This window comes from Zonotrichia albicollis, chromosome Z (assembly GCF_047830755.1).
Source record: "Zonotrichia albicollis isolate bZonAlb1 chromosome Z, bZonAlb1.hap1, whole genome shotgun sequence".
Lineage (NCBI taxonomy): Eukaryota > Metazoa > Chordata > Aves > Passeriformes > Passerellidae > Zonotrichia > Zonotrichia albicollis.
In genome coordinates, this window is record NC_133860.1 from 37298473 (window position 1) to 37315544 (window position 17072).

The 17072-nt window shown below is 36.3% G+C and overlaps 1 protein-coding gene across 2 annotated transcripts in view; it reads left to right on the forward strand.

Moving 5' to 3' along the window:
* The window catches only part of NLN (neurolysin), a 36580-nt gene extending 21315 nt beyond the window's left edge, over positions 1 to 15265 (forward strand). For both annotated transcript variants that reach the window (XM_074532955.1, XM_074532956.1), the window contains exons 7-13: positions 758 to 893; positions 2952 to 3318; positions 4673 to 4874; positions 8552 to 8738; positions 9717 to 9845; positions 10334 to 10470; positions 14732 to 15265. In XM_074532955.1, coding sequence (XP_074389056.1) covers positions 758 to 893; positions 2952 to 3318; positions 4673 to 4874; positions 8552 to 8738; positions 9717 to 9845; positions 10334 to 10470; positions 14732 to 14866 — 1293 coding nt within the window. In that variant the 3' untranslated portion in view covers positions 14867 to 15265. The remainder of the gene's footprint in view (positions 1 to 757; positions 894 to 2951; positions 3319 to 4672; positions 4875 to 8551; positions 8739 to 9716; positions 9846 to 10333; positions 10471 to 14731) is intronic.
* Positions 15266 to 17072: the final 1807 nt, after the last annotated feature.

Genomic DNA, 17072 nt, shown 5'->3' on the forward strand with positions numbered 1-17072 from the left:
ATTCAGACAATTGTACCAATCATGCATTAGAGAGCAATAATAGAGTTGAGATTTTGTGCTTGAAATGCTTGGAAATGTGATGAGTACAAGATAAAATGTCATCAGGAACTAAACGCTTTGCAAGTCAACACACATAAAGAGATTTCTTGATAAAACTATGTGGCAATCTTTGAATCTGGTGTTTAATTTTTTTTCCCCCAACAAGTCTCACTTTTCCAGAGCTGGAGGTTTACATAGTTATGTTTTCAGGTTCTTGAGGATTCTTTAAGACATTTAAGTCAAGTTCTGGGGTTTTCTATTTCAGATCTTTCTCTGACTACTGTTGTTAGAGTGGCAAAAGAGGAAAATTTGCAAACCAGCTTTGGATGTTGGCACAATAATTAGCGATCTGTCTTCATCACTAACAAGCAATTAAGTCTGCTGCCAGCAATTTCCTTATTGTCTTTCATATGTAAATGGTTGATAAAGGAAATAAGCTCTTCACAACCTGAAAGAAAATGGTGTATATTTTGATCAGTAAAAAAGATAAGTTGTAATAATAAGGAGAGTAATTAATCAGGTTGACTAGGAAAACCAGCTACCTGCAAACATCAAGAAGAAGTATGCCAAGAATCTTAGGTTATATTATATTTTAATCTGAAAGTGTTTCATTTGAAATATTTTCTATTTTTTAGGATTACAGATATTATTGAGATAATTGTTTGTTAACATGTGGTTTCTGATTTCATTTTGCAAATGTGCCTACTTTCTTTTTTAGGAGAACACAAAAATTCTGCAGCAGTTACTTCCACTAAGGGCAAAAGTAGCAGAACTTCTTGGTTATAACACACATGCCAACTTTGTCCTGGAGGTAAACACTGCCAAGAGCACAGATAACGTAGCAACCTTCTTAGGTTTGTTCACATTTATAAGCAATACTTGTATATTTAATGTAGTAATATGTCCCCTCAGCCAAGATGAATTTAAATACATAATTGGGTGACAGCACCCATGATATTTAGCCAGAAAAGGAGCTCTGCTGCCTCTGTTCTGGCATATGCGTTTTTTAGATTATAGCTGTACAAATGAAGTTGTTCCAAATCAGGAAGCACAAGGCAAATTGTGAGAATATTAAGGTTTAATCACTTGCTTATATTGATTGTCACAAATTCTTTGTGGCAGCCAGTGTAAGCAAGTGATTAAACCTTTCTCTGCCCCAAAATGCAGTTACCCTAATTTAGAACCAGAGTAAAAGATGCAGCTTAAGCAATTTTATCAGTTCAAGAGGCTGCATCAGAACTGCTTCTTTTCATTCCCAATTTTTTGCAAATCAGTAGCCTTGGTGTCTGTTTCTGGTACAGCAGCATTAAGTATAAAACTTCACTGTATGACATGTTGCAACTTCCATGAACTGAATTTAAAAATTATATCTGGAGTGAAGGATTAAATCTGGAATTCAAAAGCCCTGTAATGGAATTTGATCTGAAAATAGAGGTATCTTGAAAATTTTAAACACAGTGGTTTATGAATGAACAGAGTCCTCCTGTCATTGTCACTGGACTCTTGAATGTAGAATTAACCTCTCCTCTCTGGTAGCTCCATTGAATATGTGTTCCTTTATTATTGTGTCCTAACACCACTCAGGAGTGTATATTGATGTATCATACAAGTAACCCCCCCAAAGAAATTAGCACAAAAATGAGGTATGTTTGCTGGTAGCGGGGTGTTATGCTTCAGTAAAGAGGTTCTAATGCTTCTCTTTCTAAAACCATAATTCTGTTGCATTTCTCCTGAAATGCTCATTCATCAGATCAGATCAATATTTGGCAATACCAGTTTTCAGTATACTTGACAATTAACAAATACTTTGTTTTGATTTATTATTACATGTTAGGGGTTTTAAGTGTACTTGAAGTATTTTAGACTTTCTTTGTCTATTATATTATTGTAATACTGTGTTTTTTCATTTATTTTGAAGCTGACACACATAAGCTAGCATATCACGCGTCATGGTAATTCTCACAGAGGGAGAACATGCATCAAATTAATTGTCACTTTTTATTTGGCTCTTTTGATATATCCTCAGCTACCAGCATGACATTGTGTTTTGCTCTACTTTGTTCCTATCTAATCATGTTTTAAATCAAATGTTCATAAGCTGATCTTACATCTAGGACGAAGAGCATTCTCTCCTAAAACATATTCTGAATTTAGCACAGTACAAGCTGCAAACAATATTTCAATCATGCAAATGCATTTAGTGTGTTACAGCCTTCCTAGAAACAGAAGTGGCAATTCCCAAATTTTACACTGTAGATATCAACAATTAACATTACTGTGAATTCTTAATGAAGAAAAATTTTCTGATAAACCAGAAATATTTACAAGAGAATAAGTTCAGAATGTACTGTATGGAAGTGTCAGTAAGCTTAAATATTTTATATTCAGTATGTCTGCTGCCACAGAAAGTGTATTGGAAATAATTTGAATCATAGACTTCAATATCCAGAAGCTTTGCTGGTATAGAGTCCAGACATCATATAGGCAAGAATTCTTGGGTCTCTTGGATCTTTTATAGAATTTTAGCTAGAAGTATTGAATTTTGTGTTGCACTTCCTTCCAGTAACTATCTATAGTTCTAGTCTTTGGCTGTTGCTGAAGAAATGTATGAGGAATACTGAGATTACATGACATAAAATCAAAGTGTTCAAACATAAGTATTTAGTGTTACTTTTCATTTATGATGACTTGAAAAAAGTCTAAATTCAACTAAACCCTTCACACCACTCTTTGGCCTACATGGAATCTACTGTATCATGTATAGCATTTAGGACAAGAATGCAGGTGTTGCTTGTTGTTGGTGAATGAATGGGAAACACCCACTTCTGAAGTATGTGCTTGAAGTGTCGAGTGCATTTTATAGGAATAGATAAGGAACAAGGAAGTTGACTCTAAGCCAATCTTTCTTTCAGATGATTTGAGTAAAAAGCTAAAGCCTTTGGCTGAGGAAGAAAGACAATTCATTCTAGAACTGAAGAAGGAGGAGTGTAAAGAAAGAAACTTTGATTATGATGGAAGAATCAATGCATGGGATCTTCATTATTATATGAGCAAAACTGAAGAGCTGAAGTACTCCATAGATCAGGAAAAACTGAAGGAATACTTCCCAATTGAAGCTGTTACAGAAGGCTTACTGAATATTTACCAGAAGCTGCTGGGACTTGAATTTGAGCAAATAGAAAGTGCTCATGTTTGGCACGACACTGTTACTCTTTATACAGTAAAGGATAAATCAACAGGAGAAATGCTAGGGCAGTTCTATTTGGATCTTTACCCCAGGTAATGACTTAGTGTTTTGCTTACGTGTTTAAAATGGAATATATCTTAATGGGTTGCTGCTTATTTAATTAAAATTTAATGCATTTGGAAGTAAATATTTGTTCCACTGACAAGATTAATATTGTGTTCATTAAGTTGTCCTCTGGACTGTATTCAGATTTTTTACACTTTTTTTTTAAGTACTTCCATATTTCTTCCTTAAATTCATTTTTATGAAGCATTGTTACTTCATTCATATTTTTGGTAGTATTGCTCTCTAGTCAGTTGTCCACAATTTTTTGCATCTATGAACTTTTCTCCTTCCTAGCTTACTACTGGGTTTTAGTTTTCTAAACTGTAGGTAAAATTTCTGTTTAAGTGTTACAGCAGTTTGTTGCTCAGACCAATTATATTTCTGTCTGCTAAGGTTCCTAGTTTCTCCTAGTGCCCCTTTAAACTTTATGTGTATTTTCTACCCTGTTGTCCAGACTGCTGAATCAAATAGATAATAGGTTGGTGTTGAGCACACATTCAGATTTACTTCCATGTTGATCTCTGTAGCTCTCCAGCTGTCTTTGTAGCGATTTACAGTATCATCTGTGTTTTGTAAAAGATTAGGAGACTCAACTGGTTTGACAGGATTTATTCTGGACTAGTCCTTTTTGGCTACTTGTCACTACTTTTTTTTTTTGCTTTGGTGTAGGGTTTTTTAGATTAGTATTTATCATGTGATAAATTTGCTGACGTCCTTTTTAATGTAAGTTGATTTAATGTTTTCTGGCCTAAGAAAATTAGGCTACTCAATAAATATAGTAGTAAATAAATTTTTCTTTTTAGGGTAACATACCTATCTCCTTCACCTGTCACCTTTATGTATATCATGGGAATTGCTGAGGGAATGTGTCAATAAGACTCCTCCGACTTAATCTGAGTAGTTAACTGAATAGTTTAGGGCAAAATTTTCAAAATCATTTTTCTTTAAACTCTTGCATCGCAGTGAAAATGCTGTTTACTGTATTTTTTTACCTCCTGTAATAAAAAAAATTGCATCAGTGAACAGAACCTAGTTCTTCCTGTTGCAGTAGCAGTTTACAACACAACTGGCATCTGAAGTATATATACTTTCAGCTTTTCAGTTAAAAACAGGTTCTTTTAAATGCTGCTGGAAATCTTGAAATGTTGTGATTTCAGTATGAGAGTAGAAGGGGCTTTTTTCCCCTTATGCTCTTAAGTTATTGAGTCTTAGAAGTCATGAAAATATGTACGTTTTTGTGTAGAGAAACTGACTGATTGTCCCTGTTCTTGAACAGGCTTCACCATTCTGGTGAGCAGGCTTGTGGTTTGAAGATAGTATCTGATGTATTTTCTTACACAGAGAGGGAAAGTATGGGCATGCAGCCTGCTTTGGTCTACAACCCGGCTGTCTTCTCTCTGACGGCAGCAGATTGATGTCTGTAGCTGCTCTGGTCACCAACTTCACAAAGCCAGTGTCAGATCGACCATCATTGCTGCGACACGATGAAGTAAAGACTTACTTCCATGAATTTGGTCACGTAATGCATCAGATATGTGCGCAGGTTAGTGATGTTTCTACTCCAGTGTAAGACTTCTTTCTCAACTGCCTTAAAGCAAGCTATAGTTCTGTTTTGATGGTTTCTAGTTTTAGTAAAGCACATATGCAGAGTTCTGGTTATTTTTTTGAAGCGTCAGGTTGATTTTAATTTTAATATTTATTTAAAACTGAAGCAATAAGTACACCTTTTTATGAAAAACATTTTGGTAGGAACATGTACTTTTGCATTTGCATTATCCAGGAGTCCATTCATCACAGGTACAGGTACAGTGAAGATATTCAGTCATGGCTTTGTTCAGACGTCTTTTTATTACTTCTAGTCTTGTAGATGTATGACATTAGAAACCAGGTATTAGAAACAAAACAATGCTGCTATACCTAGGAATGAAAATAATTTCTGAAGCTAGTTGACCTGCAGCATTTTGTTGAGACCTATCTCTCTTGACATCACAAGCATAAAACAGGTCTCACCTAAGCTATTTTATTTTTTGCTATCTGACAGGTTAGGTTTATTGCAGTGACCAGAAAGAACTGAAGGTAGTTTCAGATTTTCCATCAAGGTACCAATAAAGTTTTAAAATTTTTGGTTTCATTTTTACTTACAATGAAAATTGATACTGCCAGATGATACATTTATTATTCACCTAATGAAAATTTTGTATTTCAGAAAGATATGAGAGTCAGTATTCACACACCAAAAAATTCACATAGTTAATTACAAAATCAGATTTTCTGTTGCATTTCCCTCATCTTCTGTATAAACAAATACAAAATAATAAAGTCAAGGAAAATTTACCTATATTAGATTTTAATTCTTGATCATGATCCTAGAGACTGCAACTGCAGAATAAAGAATAACATCATCACAGAAATCCATATATTAAATCCAGAGTTAATAATTGCTTAGATATTTTTTAATCATCTTAAAGGTAGAAATATAATTATTATTTTATCAACCCTTTGATAGGTGTTTCTGATATCAAAACTGAGTAATAAAACCTAGGCAATATAGAAGTGTAACACATTTGGCATTGGTATAAAACAGTAAAAAACTGACAACATTTTGACTGCCAGTGAGGATGTGCCTCAGTGTTTTGGAGCTCTTTCACAGCAGCCAAAGCCAACAATTCCAATGCACATGTACTTGCGTTGCTCTGGAATTGCACACAGATCAGAGGCCTGCTTTCCATTTGTCTCTCACACTGCTCTGGTGTCTTCTGTGTGCCCAGCTGCCATGCTCACTTCTCTTGTATTGTATGTGAATAGCTATTTGCATGTGTGCAAACTTGCCAGTCCTGCAGAAGAACATCCTGTCCTCTGGAATTCGTCTTCTTTCATATGATGATTTGTTTAAGCATGTTAGGATTTTGCAGTTAAATGCTACGCAAGGAGGAGACTGGGAAGGATTGTGAGCTACCGATAAAGGTCTGATTATGTAATATAGTGGAAAACTGAGTTATACTGTTGGAGAGTGAGATCAGGGCAGGGATGGAATTTGCTGGTGTTCAGGGAGTGCTCTTGAAGTAACTTGTACCAAATGTCTTGATGGTTTTGTTAGTGTAGTGCACTTGGGTATGGGTAAATGAAGATATCTGAAGGCCACTTGCTTTTTGCTCTAGCCACTTCTATCATTATTTCTTCCCTGAAGCTGGTGCTTCCTAGCTTTTCTTCAGAGCTGCTATTCAGCAAGGACAGTGAAAAGGGCCACCCTCCAACTGTGGATTTGTGCAACCTGCAAGAGTAGAGGGAAGTTTTACTCCTTTTGTATTGTTCTTCTGAAGACATAAGAGGAAGATGCATGCATGTGACACAGATGTCAGTTCAAGGTTATGTCCTGTATTATACATATTTTTTTTGGTAACGCTGCAAGAAACTAAGTTTAAAAGCCTGTAATCCTGTCAAGATCTATTTCCCAGCAGAGGATGGACTGTAAGAATATCAACAGCTCTTAGAGAGGACAACAGAGAATTTCTTTTTCTTTTAACGCTTAAAATGTTTTGTTAGTATGTTGATGAGAACGAAAATAAATAGAATTGGACTGGCAAGAGAAGATAGACTTATTACACGACAAGGGTGGAGTGATGATAGGAATGCTCTGCAGAGGGATGTGGGCAGGCTGGATCATGGCTGAGACCAATGGTGTGAGGTTCAACAAGGCCCAGTGCTGGGTCCTGTCCTTGGGTCACAGCAACCCCAGGCAGCTCCCCAGGCTGGGGCAGAGTGGCTGGAGAGGACCTGGGGGTGCTGGTGGCAGCAGCTGGACATGAGCCAGGCTGTGCCCAGGGGGCCAAGAAGGCCAATGGCATCCTGGCCTGGATCAGCAATGCTGTGGCCAGCAGGGCCAGGGCAGGGATTGTCCCCCTGTACTGGGCCCTGCTGAGGCCACACCCCGAATCCTGTGCCAGGCTCTGGGCCTGCAGGTAAGGGAGGACACTGAGGTCCTGGAGTGAGTCCAGAGAAGGGCAACAGAGCTGGGGAAGGGTCTGGAGCACAAGTCTTGTTAGGAGTGGCTGAGGTAGCTCTGCATGTTTATCCTGGAGAAAAGGAGACTCGGGGACCTTATTGCTTTTTACAGCTGCCTGAAAAGAGTCTGTAGCCAGGTGGGGGCCAGCTTCTTCACCCAGGCAATCAAGGACAGGACAAGAGGAAATGGCTCAAGTTGCACCTGGAAAGGTTTAGATTGGATATTAGTAAATTTTTTTTCTCTGAAAGAGTTGTAAATCTTTGAAATGGTTTGCCCAGGGAAGTGGTGGATTGATTCAAAAAATGTGTGGATATGGTACTTGAGGACATAGGTTAACAGCTTAATGTTGAACAGGGTGGTGATGCTGGGTTGGTGGTTGTACTTGATAATCTTAGAAGTATTTTCCAACCTTTATGATGCTATAATTCTATGAAATTAAATAATTTCTGTGTATTTGAACAACTGTCTTCTTAGAAATGTTTGGATTTTAGTGAAGATTCTTAACTGTACAAACTTTTCTTCAAAATTGGTATTGGAGGAGCTTCTTAAACATGAAGTTATTGCTGATACTAAAATTAAAAAAAGTTCTGGTCTGTTTTGCTTTCAGAAGAAAGATTCTTTTATCAAAGTGTCAGATTTGAAAACTTTTCATGGATAAGGTTGCTAGGATTTATTTATGTCAGTCTGTCAATTACTGGCTAAAAAAGTTGTTCTGTATGTTAACCACATATATTACAAATGATGACAAATAGGGCAAAGCTTAATAGAATAAGCTGGTTAAGTAAAGTCTGTGAGTCAGTGGGGTAGACTACAATACAATAAACTTTTTAAAGTGCATAGTTAATTATTTTACTTTGGAGTAATACAACAAAAATCTATGATAATTTACAAATTATATCATTGTCACAGGACAGCATGAAAACATTTGTATTGCTGTCATAACCTTAAAGGTAAAAATCAATAATACTAAAAAGATTGGAGTACTGTTCTGTACTAGTAGATAATTCACTATATAACTGCTGAGTACTTTACCCTTTGATAATAGTCATATGTCTGATTTTTTTACCTCCTTTCTTTAAATTGTATTATTATTATTATGTTAAAATAATTCCTTTTCCTGTGATTTAAACTGAAATTTTGACATCTGAAATATTATATTCTGCTAAAAATCTTGGCTTCTATTTTAATTTAATTAAATGGCCTTTTGTTTTTCCTAGACTGATTTTGCAAGGTTTAGTGGAACTAATGTGGAAACAGACTTTGTGGAGGTACCTTCACAAATGTTTGAAAACTGGGTGTGGGAAAAAGAGCCACTACAACAGATGTCAAGACATTATAAAGATGCAACTCATGTTGGAGACACTCTCCTGGAGAAACTTGCTGCCTCTAGACTTGCTCATACAGGTATATCTGTGTTTTCTCCCCAAAGTACATGTATAAAAGTATGTAATTTAAAAAGCTGACAAACATAAGAAGCCTATTAAATTTCTTCTGTGTGTACACTTACCACTGTCTTTTTGTGTTTATTTGTGTGGGAACCCCACTAAAAAAGGCTATGATGACAGGTAGAATTCTTTACAGGAACAGCAGCAGCTCTGATTTTCCAGGCCACCTCCAGAACTAAAATATCCTTCCTATCCATGTAAATTTTAACCTGTAAGCTTTTTTTGTTTAAAACTGGTGGTGTGTGTAGTAGATGGAGGAGAGTAGTCTGGTGTAGTCAGGTAGTCTCATGTAGTCAGGTGTGGCTTTTGTGGTTTTTTAATCTTAAATGTAGTCCAGAACAGTCACTGTGCAAGACACAGTATAGCTACATGTATTTCTACATTTGATTTGCATGCAACACTTAGCAGATATGAAAGTTACTTGCAAATTTACTGAACAGACATAACATATCCCACGTCATTACCTATCATGTCATTATTATTCTGTCACTCTCACCTCTTTATTCTTGTAATCAGATCTTCCATTTATGCTACCAATTCGTCCTTCAGCTACTCCTGTTTATTTCGTACTGCTTTCCTATCCCGAACAAGAAGTCTTTGTCCTGAGACTCTAGCTCCATAAGGATTTTGTCTGAGTAAAGGTTCCTATCTTGTAGCTTCTTAAAAACAGCTTAAATTAAAATTTGCTTTTAAAATATCTGCTTTATTTTAGTTTAGATTTATGAGGAAAGTAATAATCAAAAGAGGGGGCTTAGCATGATAATCCTTTATTAAAACTATGCTTCCCAACTCTTTCTAAGTGGAGTGATTCAGATGGAAATTATATAACTCAAAAATTCTAATAATTTAGTATGCATGTTGAGATCTTTGAAGGAAAGATGAAAATCAAACTCCGACTATTTTGATGCTGGTTAATTAAATGTTTTTACCTGATTAGGCCTTCTAACCCTCCGTCAGATTGTTTTGAGCAAAGTTGACCAGGCTCTGCATACAAAGCTGTCTGTTGACCCAGCAGATGAATATGCTAAATATTGTATGGAGACTCTAGGAATTCCTGCCACCCCAGGTATGTAAGTATGAAGCTTTTTAGCAGCATGCCCAAATGGTTCAATTTAACATGCCTTTCTTTCTCAGTAATGCTCAGAATACAAAATACAGGGCTGTTCATGTAATAATCAACTTTATAAAGCTGAAATAATTATTTTTAAATTTAGGATGATCTTAATGACCTCTTCTAAAGGAAGACTCTGAAGTTAAATGTGTAACTTAGCCTTTTGCAGGATGTATTTTAGAGCGACATGATGTGAATTCCACTTTAGGTGTTCTGTCACATCTCTATTGGATGTACAAGTAGCCTAAAAGGGGAAATTGAGTTTCCTTTGTTATCAACAGACTGTGTTCAATAATTTGAGGCATACTCAGACCCTTTATGCTAAAAGTTTCAAAGTAGTTGACATAAATTCCTTATTTATTTATTTATTGTTGAAGTACTGTATGCATCAGAGAAATAACTGAATTTGATTTCAATAACTTGATGTTAATCTGCTTTTCAAGGAACAAACATGCCGGCTACTTTTGGACATTTGGCAGGTGGTTATGATGGTCAATACTATGGATACCTGTGGAGTGAAGTTTTTTCTATGGATATCTTTTATAGCTGCTTTAAGCAAGAAGGAATAATGAATCCAAAAGTAGGTGGTGAATACTTTTCGATAAACTCTTCTGTTGCACTTTGTCTCTGAAACCACATTTATTGCCATCATGACCCCTAAGTATAATGTCTCAAGTACTACTACTGTACCTATTGAGTTCAGATCAAGAACAAAAAAATGTGTTAAGGTAACTAAGAAAACCATCTTAAAATTTCCAAGAGCACTTGAATTTTAATGCAATTCTTACATCACCATATATTAAATACTGTAATACTTTTGAGATATTGTCTAATGCCTTCCTCTGAATGAAAAAACATTCCTCCATTGCAAGAGCAGATGCATATTCATCTGCTGTGAAACCTGTATGATAGTGGTGCTCTGATTCTTTTAAATTTCCATTACATTCTGTGTACCTGAACTATATGGTCCTTTTATGTAGTTACTATTTAGAAAACTGAATTTATTTTGAGCTTCCTCTGTCACAATACAGAGTAACATGAAAGTTGTTTCATCTTCACTTTAAATCCCAGGCCCATTTTGAAGTCCAAATCATTCGCAGGTTCTAGATTTACTGGGTCTTTTTCCCTGGAGTAATTCTTCAGCCTCTTCTGCCTCCGGCAGAGAAAAAGGATAATTAGTTATGTGGTTAGTAGCCCTGCCAATTCTAGCAATGTTTTTCAGAGATTGTAGTATTAGACTTCAGTGGAGGTGCTGCAGATGAGATAGGTGAGTTCTGTCATTTTGGGTTTCCTGATCTTCTTAAGTGTGTTCTTGATTCAGCTGCCAGCACTAGTTATTCCTTTTAATAGAAATTCACAAGAGAGAAATAAAGGAAAGAGTAGAAAATGCATGACTGTCCTTTTCCTCCCCTGGAATTTGCTTTCTTTCCTCCCTGTACTTATCACAACAACCATAACTTCTAGAACTGTCTATCCCTCTAGAGGATGGAGACAGTGAACAAGATTAGGTTTCGGTCTGGACAAAGAGGGGAGTTGAAAGAGAATCATGCGAATGGGGTAAGACTGTGAAACTGAGGCAGTGCTTAGCCCAACAAAACCCAAAACGGGTTTTATGAAGAGAAACAGCCAACGTCACAGTTTGAGAGAAGAAATGACATAGAGTTTGGAGTTTAAGATTGACCTTGAAGGGATAGGGATTCATGACAGGTACATATGAGAATAAACATACCTGCTTATTCATTGGGAATATACCCAGTCATAAATAAGAACAGTAGAGAAAAAGTGTCAAGTTAAATGAGTAAATAAAGTAAATTTTAATGAAATGTTGTTCATATCGATCTTAAAAATGGTATTTCAGGAGGGATCAGACTTGCTGGCTTTTATAACTGCTAGCATTTGGGAAAGATGGTTAAGGGTGCTGGTGCCAAAATTGTGGAACTTTGTGTCAGTTTTTTGTTCTGGCATGTCCATATCCCTCCAGTGCCATCACACTTTTATTCCTTTAGTTTTACTCTCTAGTCTCAAAAGTCTGATTTAAGTGACTCTATAGTCAAAATCCTGAGCTATAGTTTGGCAAAATGGCTCTATTACCTTTACTTCTCTTGAGGGATGTCTTTTATTCTGATTTTTGGTGAGAATTTTTGTTTCTTTGTCTGTGTATGGGAACCTTTGAGAATAAATTAATTACACTACATGTGACTATTTTTGTGGAACAGCTGAAAGACAGCTAGTGCCTCTTATTGTGAGGCCTGTTACCCAGGCTAAAAAGTGAGGCAGGAAGATGATTAATTATGTGTGTCACTTGCTCTCTGACATATGTGCACACAAACACTTTGTGTGAATGCTGATATAACTTCAGGGATAGCTTGTGGAGATTTTTTTCTCTCCCTCTTCAATGTTATCTTTTCAAATTAGTTATCTTTTAACCCAAATAAGTGTGATAGCATCCCACAAGATGGGACAAACAACTTTTTATAAAAAAATGCTAGATACCAGTATGTTTTTTGTACTTTTGTACTTCATTATATCTAGATTTAGACTAGTATTCTGAACAGCAGAAAAGGAAAATGGTTAAAGTATTATGACTAGGCCTTACAGAAATTTGGCTTACTTCTTCCTTTCTTAATTAAACCTCTGCTTCTGTTTTGAGCAACAGTTATAAAACTTAAATTCAGAAATTGAATGTATTAAAATCCTTCCACAAACTATTAACTCTAACTTTATTGATTGCCAACCTCCTCAATTCTTGCACATTATCTGAACTAACCTCTGGTCTCCTTAGAACTAAGCAGTATTCTGACTCTGAAGGGATAACAGCAAAGACTCAAGTCTACTCAAAAATAATTGTAAAACATAAGGAAAAATATATTCATTTGCTTCTGAGATTCAGCAAGCTAACAAAAATTGTGAGGTGAGAACAATGCATCAGTGATTTTTTAAACTTATTTTTATTTTATTTTAGATTTTTCCAGCTGTAATTCAGACAATGCAAATGCTAACTCAATTAAGTCATGGAAGCACATCACTTAAAAACACCTTTACTTGTTTTTACACTACAGTCTCATAGACAGGTGTCCACCAAGGAAGGCAGGAACCTCCCTTGGAATGGAGAATAGGACCCCCTTCTCTCCAAATTATTGTAAATTTGAAAATAAGGGGCTTCAAGGCAATAATATGGAAAAGGAATAACAGTTCTTTACTGGTTGATGTATGTGTATAACAAGGCAAACAAGTGATAACAACAAACAAACCAGAGCACCCAATCAAGTCTCCTCCCGGTGGTTTATCCCATTTCCCCTCGGTGCAGTTCCAGTCAAAGCCAGCAGGGGCGCTGCTGGCTCCAGGCCGGGCAGCGCAGTGATTCCCCCACGCCTGCAGGGGGCGCTGTGCCGCGGGCTCACGGACCATGCGGGGAAGGCAGCTCGGCCCAGATGAGCCGTCATGAGCGGCAGCTGGTCACGATTACCGGGCTCCCGTGCAGAGGTGGCCCATACGGGGACACCCCACACACGGGCTCTGGACCCCCCACCAAATGGCCGAGAAACTAAAAAAACAAAATTAAACAGACTTGCAGTGCAGGAAAACTGCAGCAGACAAGGATCTCGGAGTTCAGCATGCGGGAGTGGCTGTGGCAGCGCGAGGTGGGCAGAGAGTCTGGTGGGAGCCAGTCCTAATGTTTCAGCTCCAAGTGGTCAGGCAGCAGGGAAAAAGCAAACAGCTTCCTTCTCCCACAGACCCGGAAACCAGACTGACCACAAGCCCAGCCCCAAACCTCCAGGTCTCCTCACCTTTTCTCTGTGTTGACAGATCTAACCCGCCTCCAGCCAGGGCCATTCCAATGGCTTGTTGTGACCCACAGGCACATCTTTTGTTTTCTTAAGTGTTGGTAGTTATTGTTTCCTAGCAACATATGGGACAAAACCCTATGAAAGGAAGAAACAAAAGGAAAAATCCTAACCCCCAACAAGTCATGAGGAAGCAATGTGTTCTTGTTGAATTGTGGGAGAAGTGTATATGTATACACTGCTTAAAAGGAAGAACATTGTCTTCTTTAATATCAGAAGCATTTGGGAAATGTGCATGCAAAATAACATTTTGTCATTTGTGGTCACATCTCAGAAGGCCAGAATTCTCCAGATATATACATTCCTAAAAATACAACTTCTTGTTAAGAAACTCCTAATTACTTGTTTTCTCAGAAATTTCATTAATTTTTTTAAAGGAATCAATTTTTTTCTGAAGCAATAATGTTTCTTCTTTAAATTAAAATCTGAGTTAAGCCTCATTTTCTCTAATATACTACAATAGTTGTATTCTAAATGTTTGTATGTATGATGTGTACAACTGTGTATATTACAAGGATGTGAGTGCCATGCCATTCCACAATGCTGTGGGTTGTCTTATCTCTGAAGTATCTTCTGTGTTATCCAAACAAAGATTAAAGAAAGAGAAATCATCAGTTAGAGAAAGGATGTTGGGTTCCCTTTTCCTGCCTATCAGTCACGGGGTAATCCTTCACTGAAGATTTTAAAGATGTTGTGTTTTTGTGATGCTTTATAGAATGTCTTCAGACAAGTTGTGATTATAGCTTCAAAACCAGTGTAAAGCCACAAGAAAAACAATTTCGTTAGAACTGTTCAAATTTCTGCTCTTTTGAGTTCTTCCACTAGATCTAAATTATACTTGTGACATATCCTGGTATATCCTAATTTGGTATTAGGAAAATCTGGAAGGAGGAAAGTTGTTTTATCATGAATAAATTTTTTAATATGTAACAAATACAGAAAAGGGGGCAGTGGGCAAGATAAGAAGTACTAATATTCTGCTTTGCTTTCTGTCAGGCTGGGATGAAATACAGAAACCTCATTTTGAAACCTGGAGGATCTTTGGATGGAATGGATATGCTACAAAATTTCTTGGAGCGTAAACCAAGCCAGAGAGCTTTCCTATTGTGTAAGGGATTACGTGTTCAGTGAAGCTATGATTCTTTGGTAATGGCATAAAGTATGGAATCAGCTGGAAATGTCAGTGTATTTCACATTTTAACTATGTATCACTCTAGGGAAACTAGGTCATTTTTTGATGATTTTTGAAATTGTATAAATAAAAATGTGACTTTTAAAACAAAACTTCATAGGACTACAAAATTCAACATCAGGGAAAAAAATTCTGAGATGTGCAAAAGCTGAGGAAATTGGATGGTGATTTTTAATTTTTTTTATGAAATAATATTAATTAATACTGATCAATATAAGGAGTTAATGCCATGTTTTTCTTTTAAGAGACACATTTAAATTATGCCTTGTGAATTAATTTTAAAACTGAAGGGGATAAAAAGAATATAACCAGCAATAAAGGAAGCAGATTCATTCTTATTCTCTATTCTCTTTTGTATTGATGGTTCACCAGTGTCTCTGTCTGATGGATAGGAAGTGTGTTTGATTTTGTCATTGTTTGAATTCAGTCCAGCTGCCTGACAAGTTTCAAGACTGACAACCTGCCCCAGATACCTTTACAGCAGAGATGTTTGTGTGGTACTTTTTGACCTAATTCTGATGCATGTTAAATTTTTGTACCATTTATATACTTACAAAGTATAACTAAAAAGGAAAAAATCAGCCAAAATCAGTGACTTTTTCAGTTATTCCAACACTCTTTCTGTTGATCAGGTCTTTATTTTCCAAATTATATCAACACAGGCATTGAAATATTGTACTTGAGCAATTATAATGGCTTCAGTTGGATTCTTAAGTATTTTGAGATACAAATAAGGAAGGAAGGAAATAAGATATCTTTGATGGGAATGATAAAAGCCAATTCAAAGTTTTCCTGTTCCTTTCCAGTGTGGCATGCAAGAGATGCTACAAAAAAGTGCAATAGATTTCATTATTTCAGCTGTGAGAGTGTGAAAGTAATCAAGGAATTATTCTGCAGTTTTTCTGCAAAATCAGGAAAAAGTAGTCTTACAAGCCAACTCTACACCTTCCAAATAAAGCTGCTAATCCAAGTGCACTTTTCTTGTCTTAGGTATCATATCTTACTGTGGTTTTACTATTACGGCATGACATAAACAGCTTCTAAGTTTTATTTCCTAGCTAATACATTTTACACATTTAAACCACAGTTGTAAACATGGTAGGAGTCTATAGTTATTGTTCAACAATGAGACAAGAAGATGTGCCTGGTCAACTCAAAAGACTTGTTTCAGCAAAAGAAAGCATGTAATTCACTTTGGGTCGAAGCTGTCAATTTGTTTTAGGGGGAAAAAACTAAAATTGGGATTGTTCTCAGAATTTGTGTGTTTCTCAAAATGAGAAACTTTAATTTTTGCCCTTTTTTTCTTTTAAAGCATTGAAACTAGGGAGTTAAAAATCAGCTTAATTAGCTTCTGGAATAGAAAATCTGAATGGACTTGCCTTCGAACTGCACCAGTTAGATGTGAGGAATCATAACTCTTTGTAGCCAAAACAGATTAACTCTATAGTCTGACCAGACCACACAATTAAGTCAAATCTAACTGTTATAGTCAGTTACAATTTTAGGCCACAGTCTTGCTGGCCCATGAAAAGCCAATGCATCGATCACATGTATGAGAACATCTTGAACAGTAATCAGTACGGCTAGAATTGAAAGCTGAGAAAACTGGTGGATACAAGATTATCCCAAAATTTATGAATTTGCCTAGGTTGATTTCGTTTACATTCTTTTGCTTACAGTATTTTGCTGTCTTTTTATACATGTTTAAAATTCTGGTGATCCTGTCTTACTAATATGGTTTTTTTCTTTCACTCTGTCAAAAGTGGGAAAAAAAAGCTCCAAAGAATGAAAACATTGTAAAAAACATACTAAGTGATACTTTCTCCAAATGAATCTGCAAATCTAAGCAATAGAACCTTTATTACGAAAAAGACACAGTTTTCATTTTACAGTTGGTAGGCAGATTTCCACATGAGGGAGACCTTTCTCTGCATAAATCAGCAGTCTTGGATCAAGGTAGATAATTGTAACAGTAATTACAGCCAAAAATACATGGTGATAAAAAGTCATGTGATTTAGAAGTTAGATTTAGAACAGTACTGATGGTAATTATGACAATTTAATTGACATTTTAATTTTCTTACTCTTTAGTATGTGTGCTTGTGTATTGTACAGTGTTGAATAGCCAAGATACTGAAGTGCAGG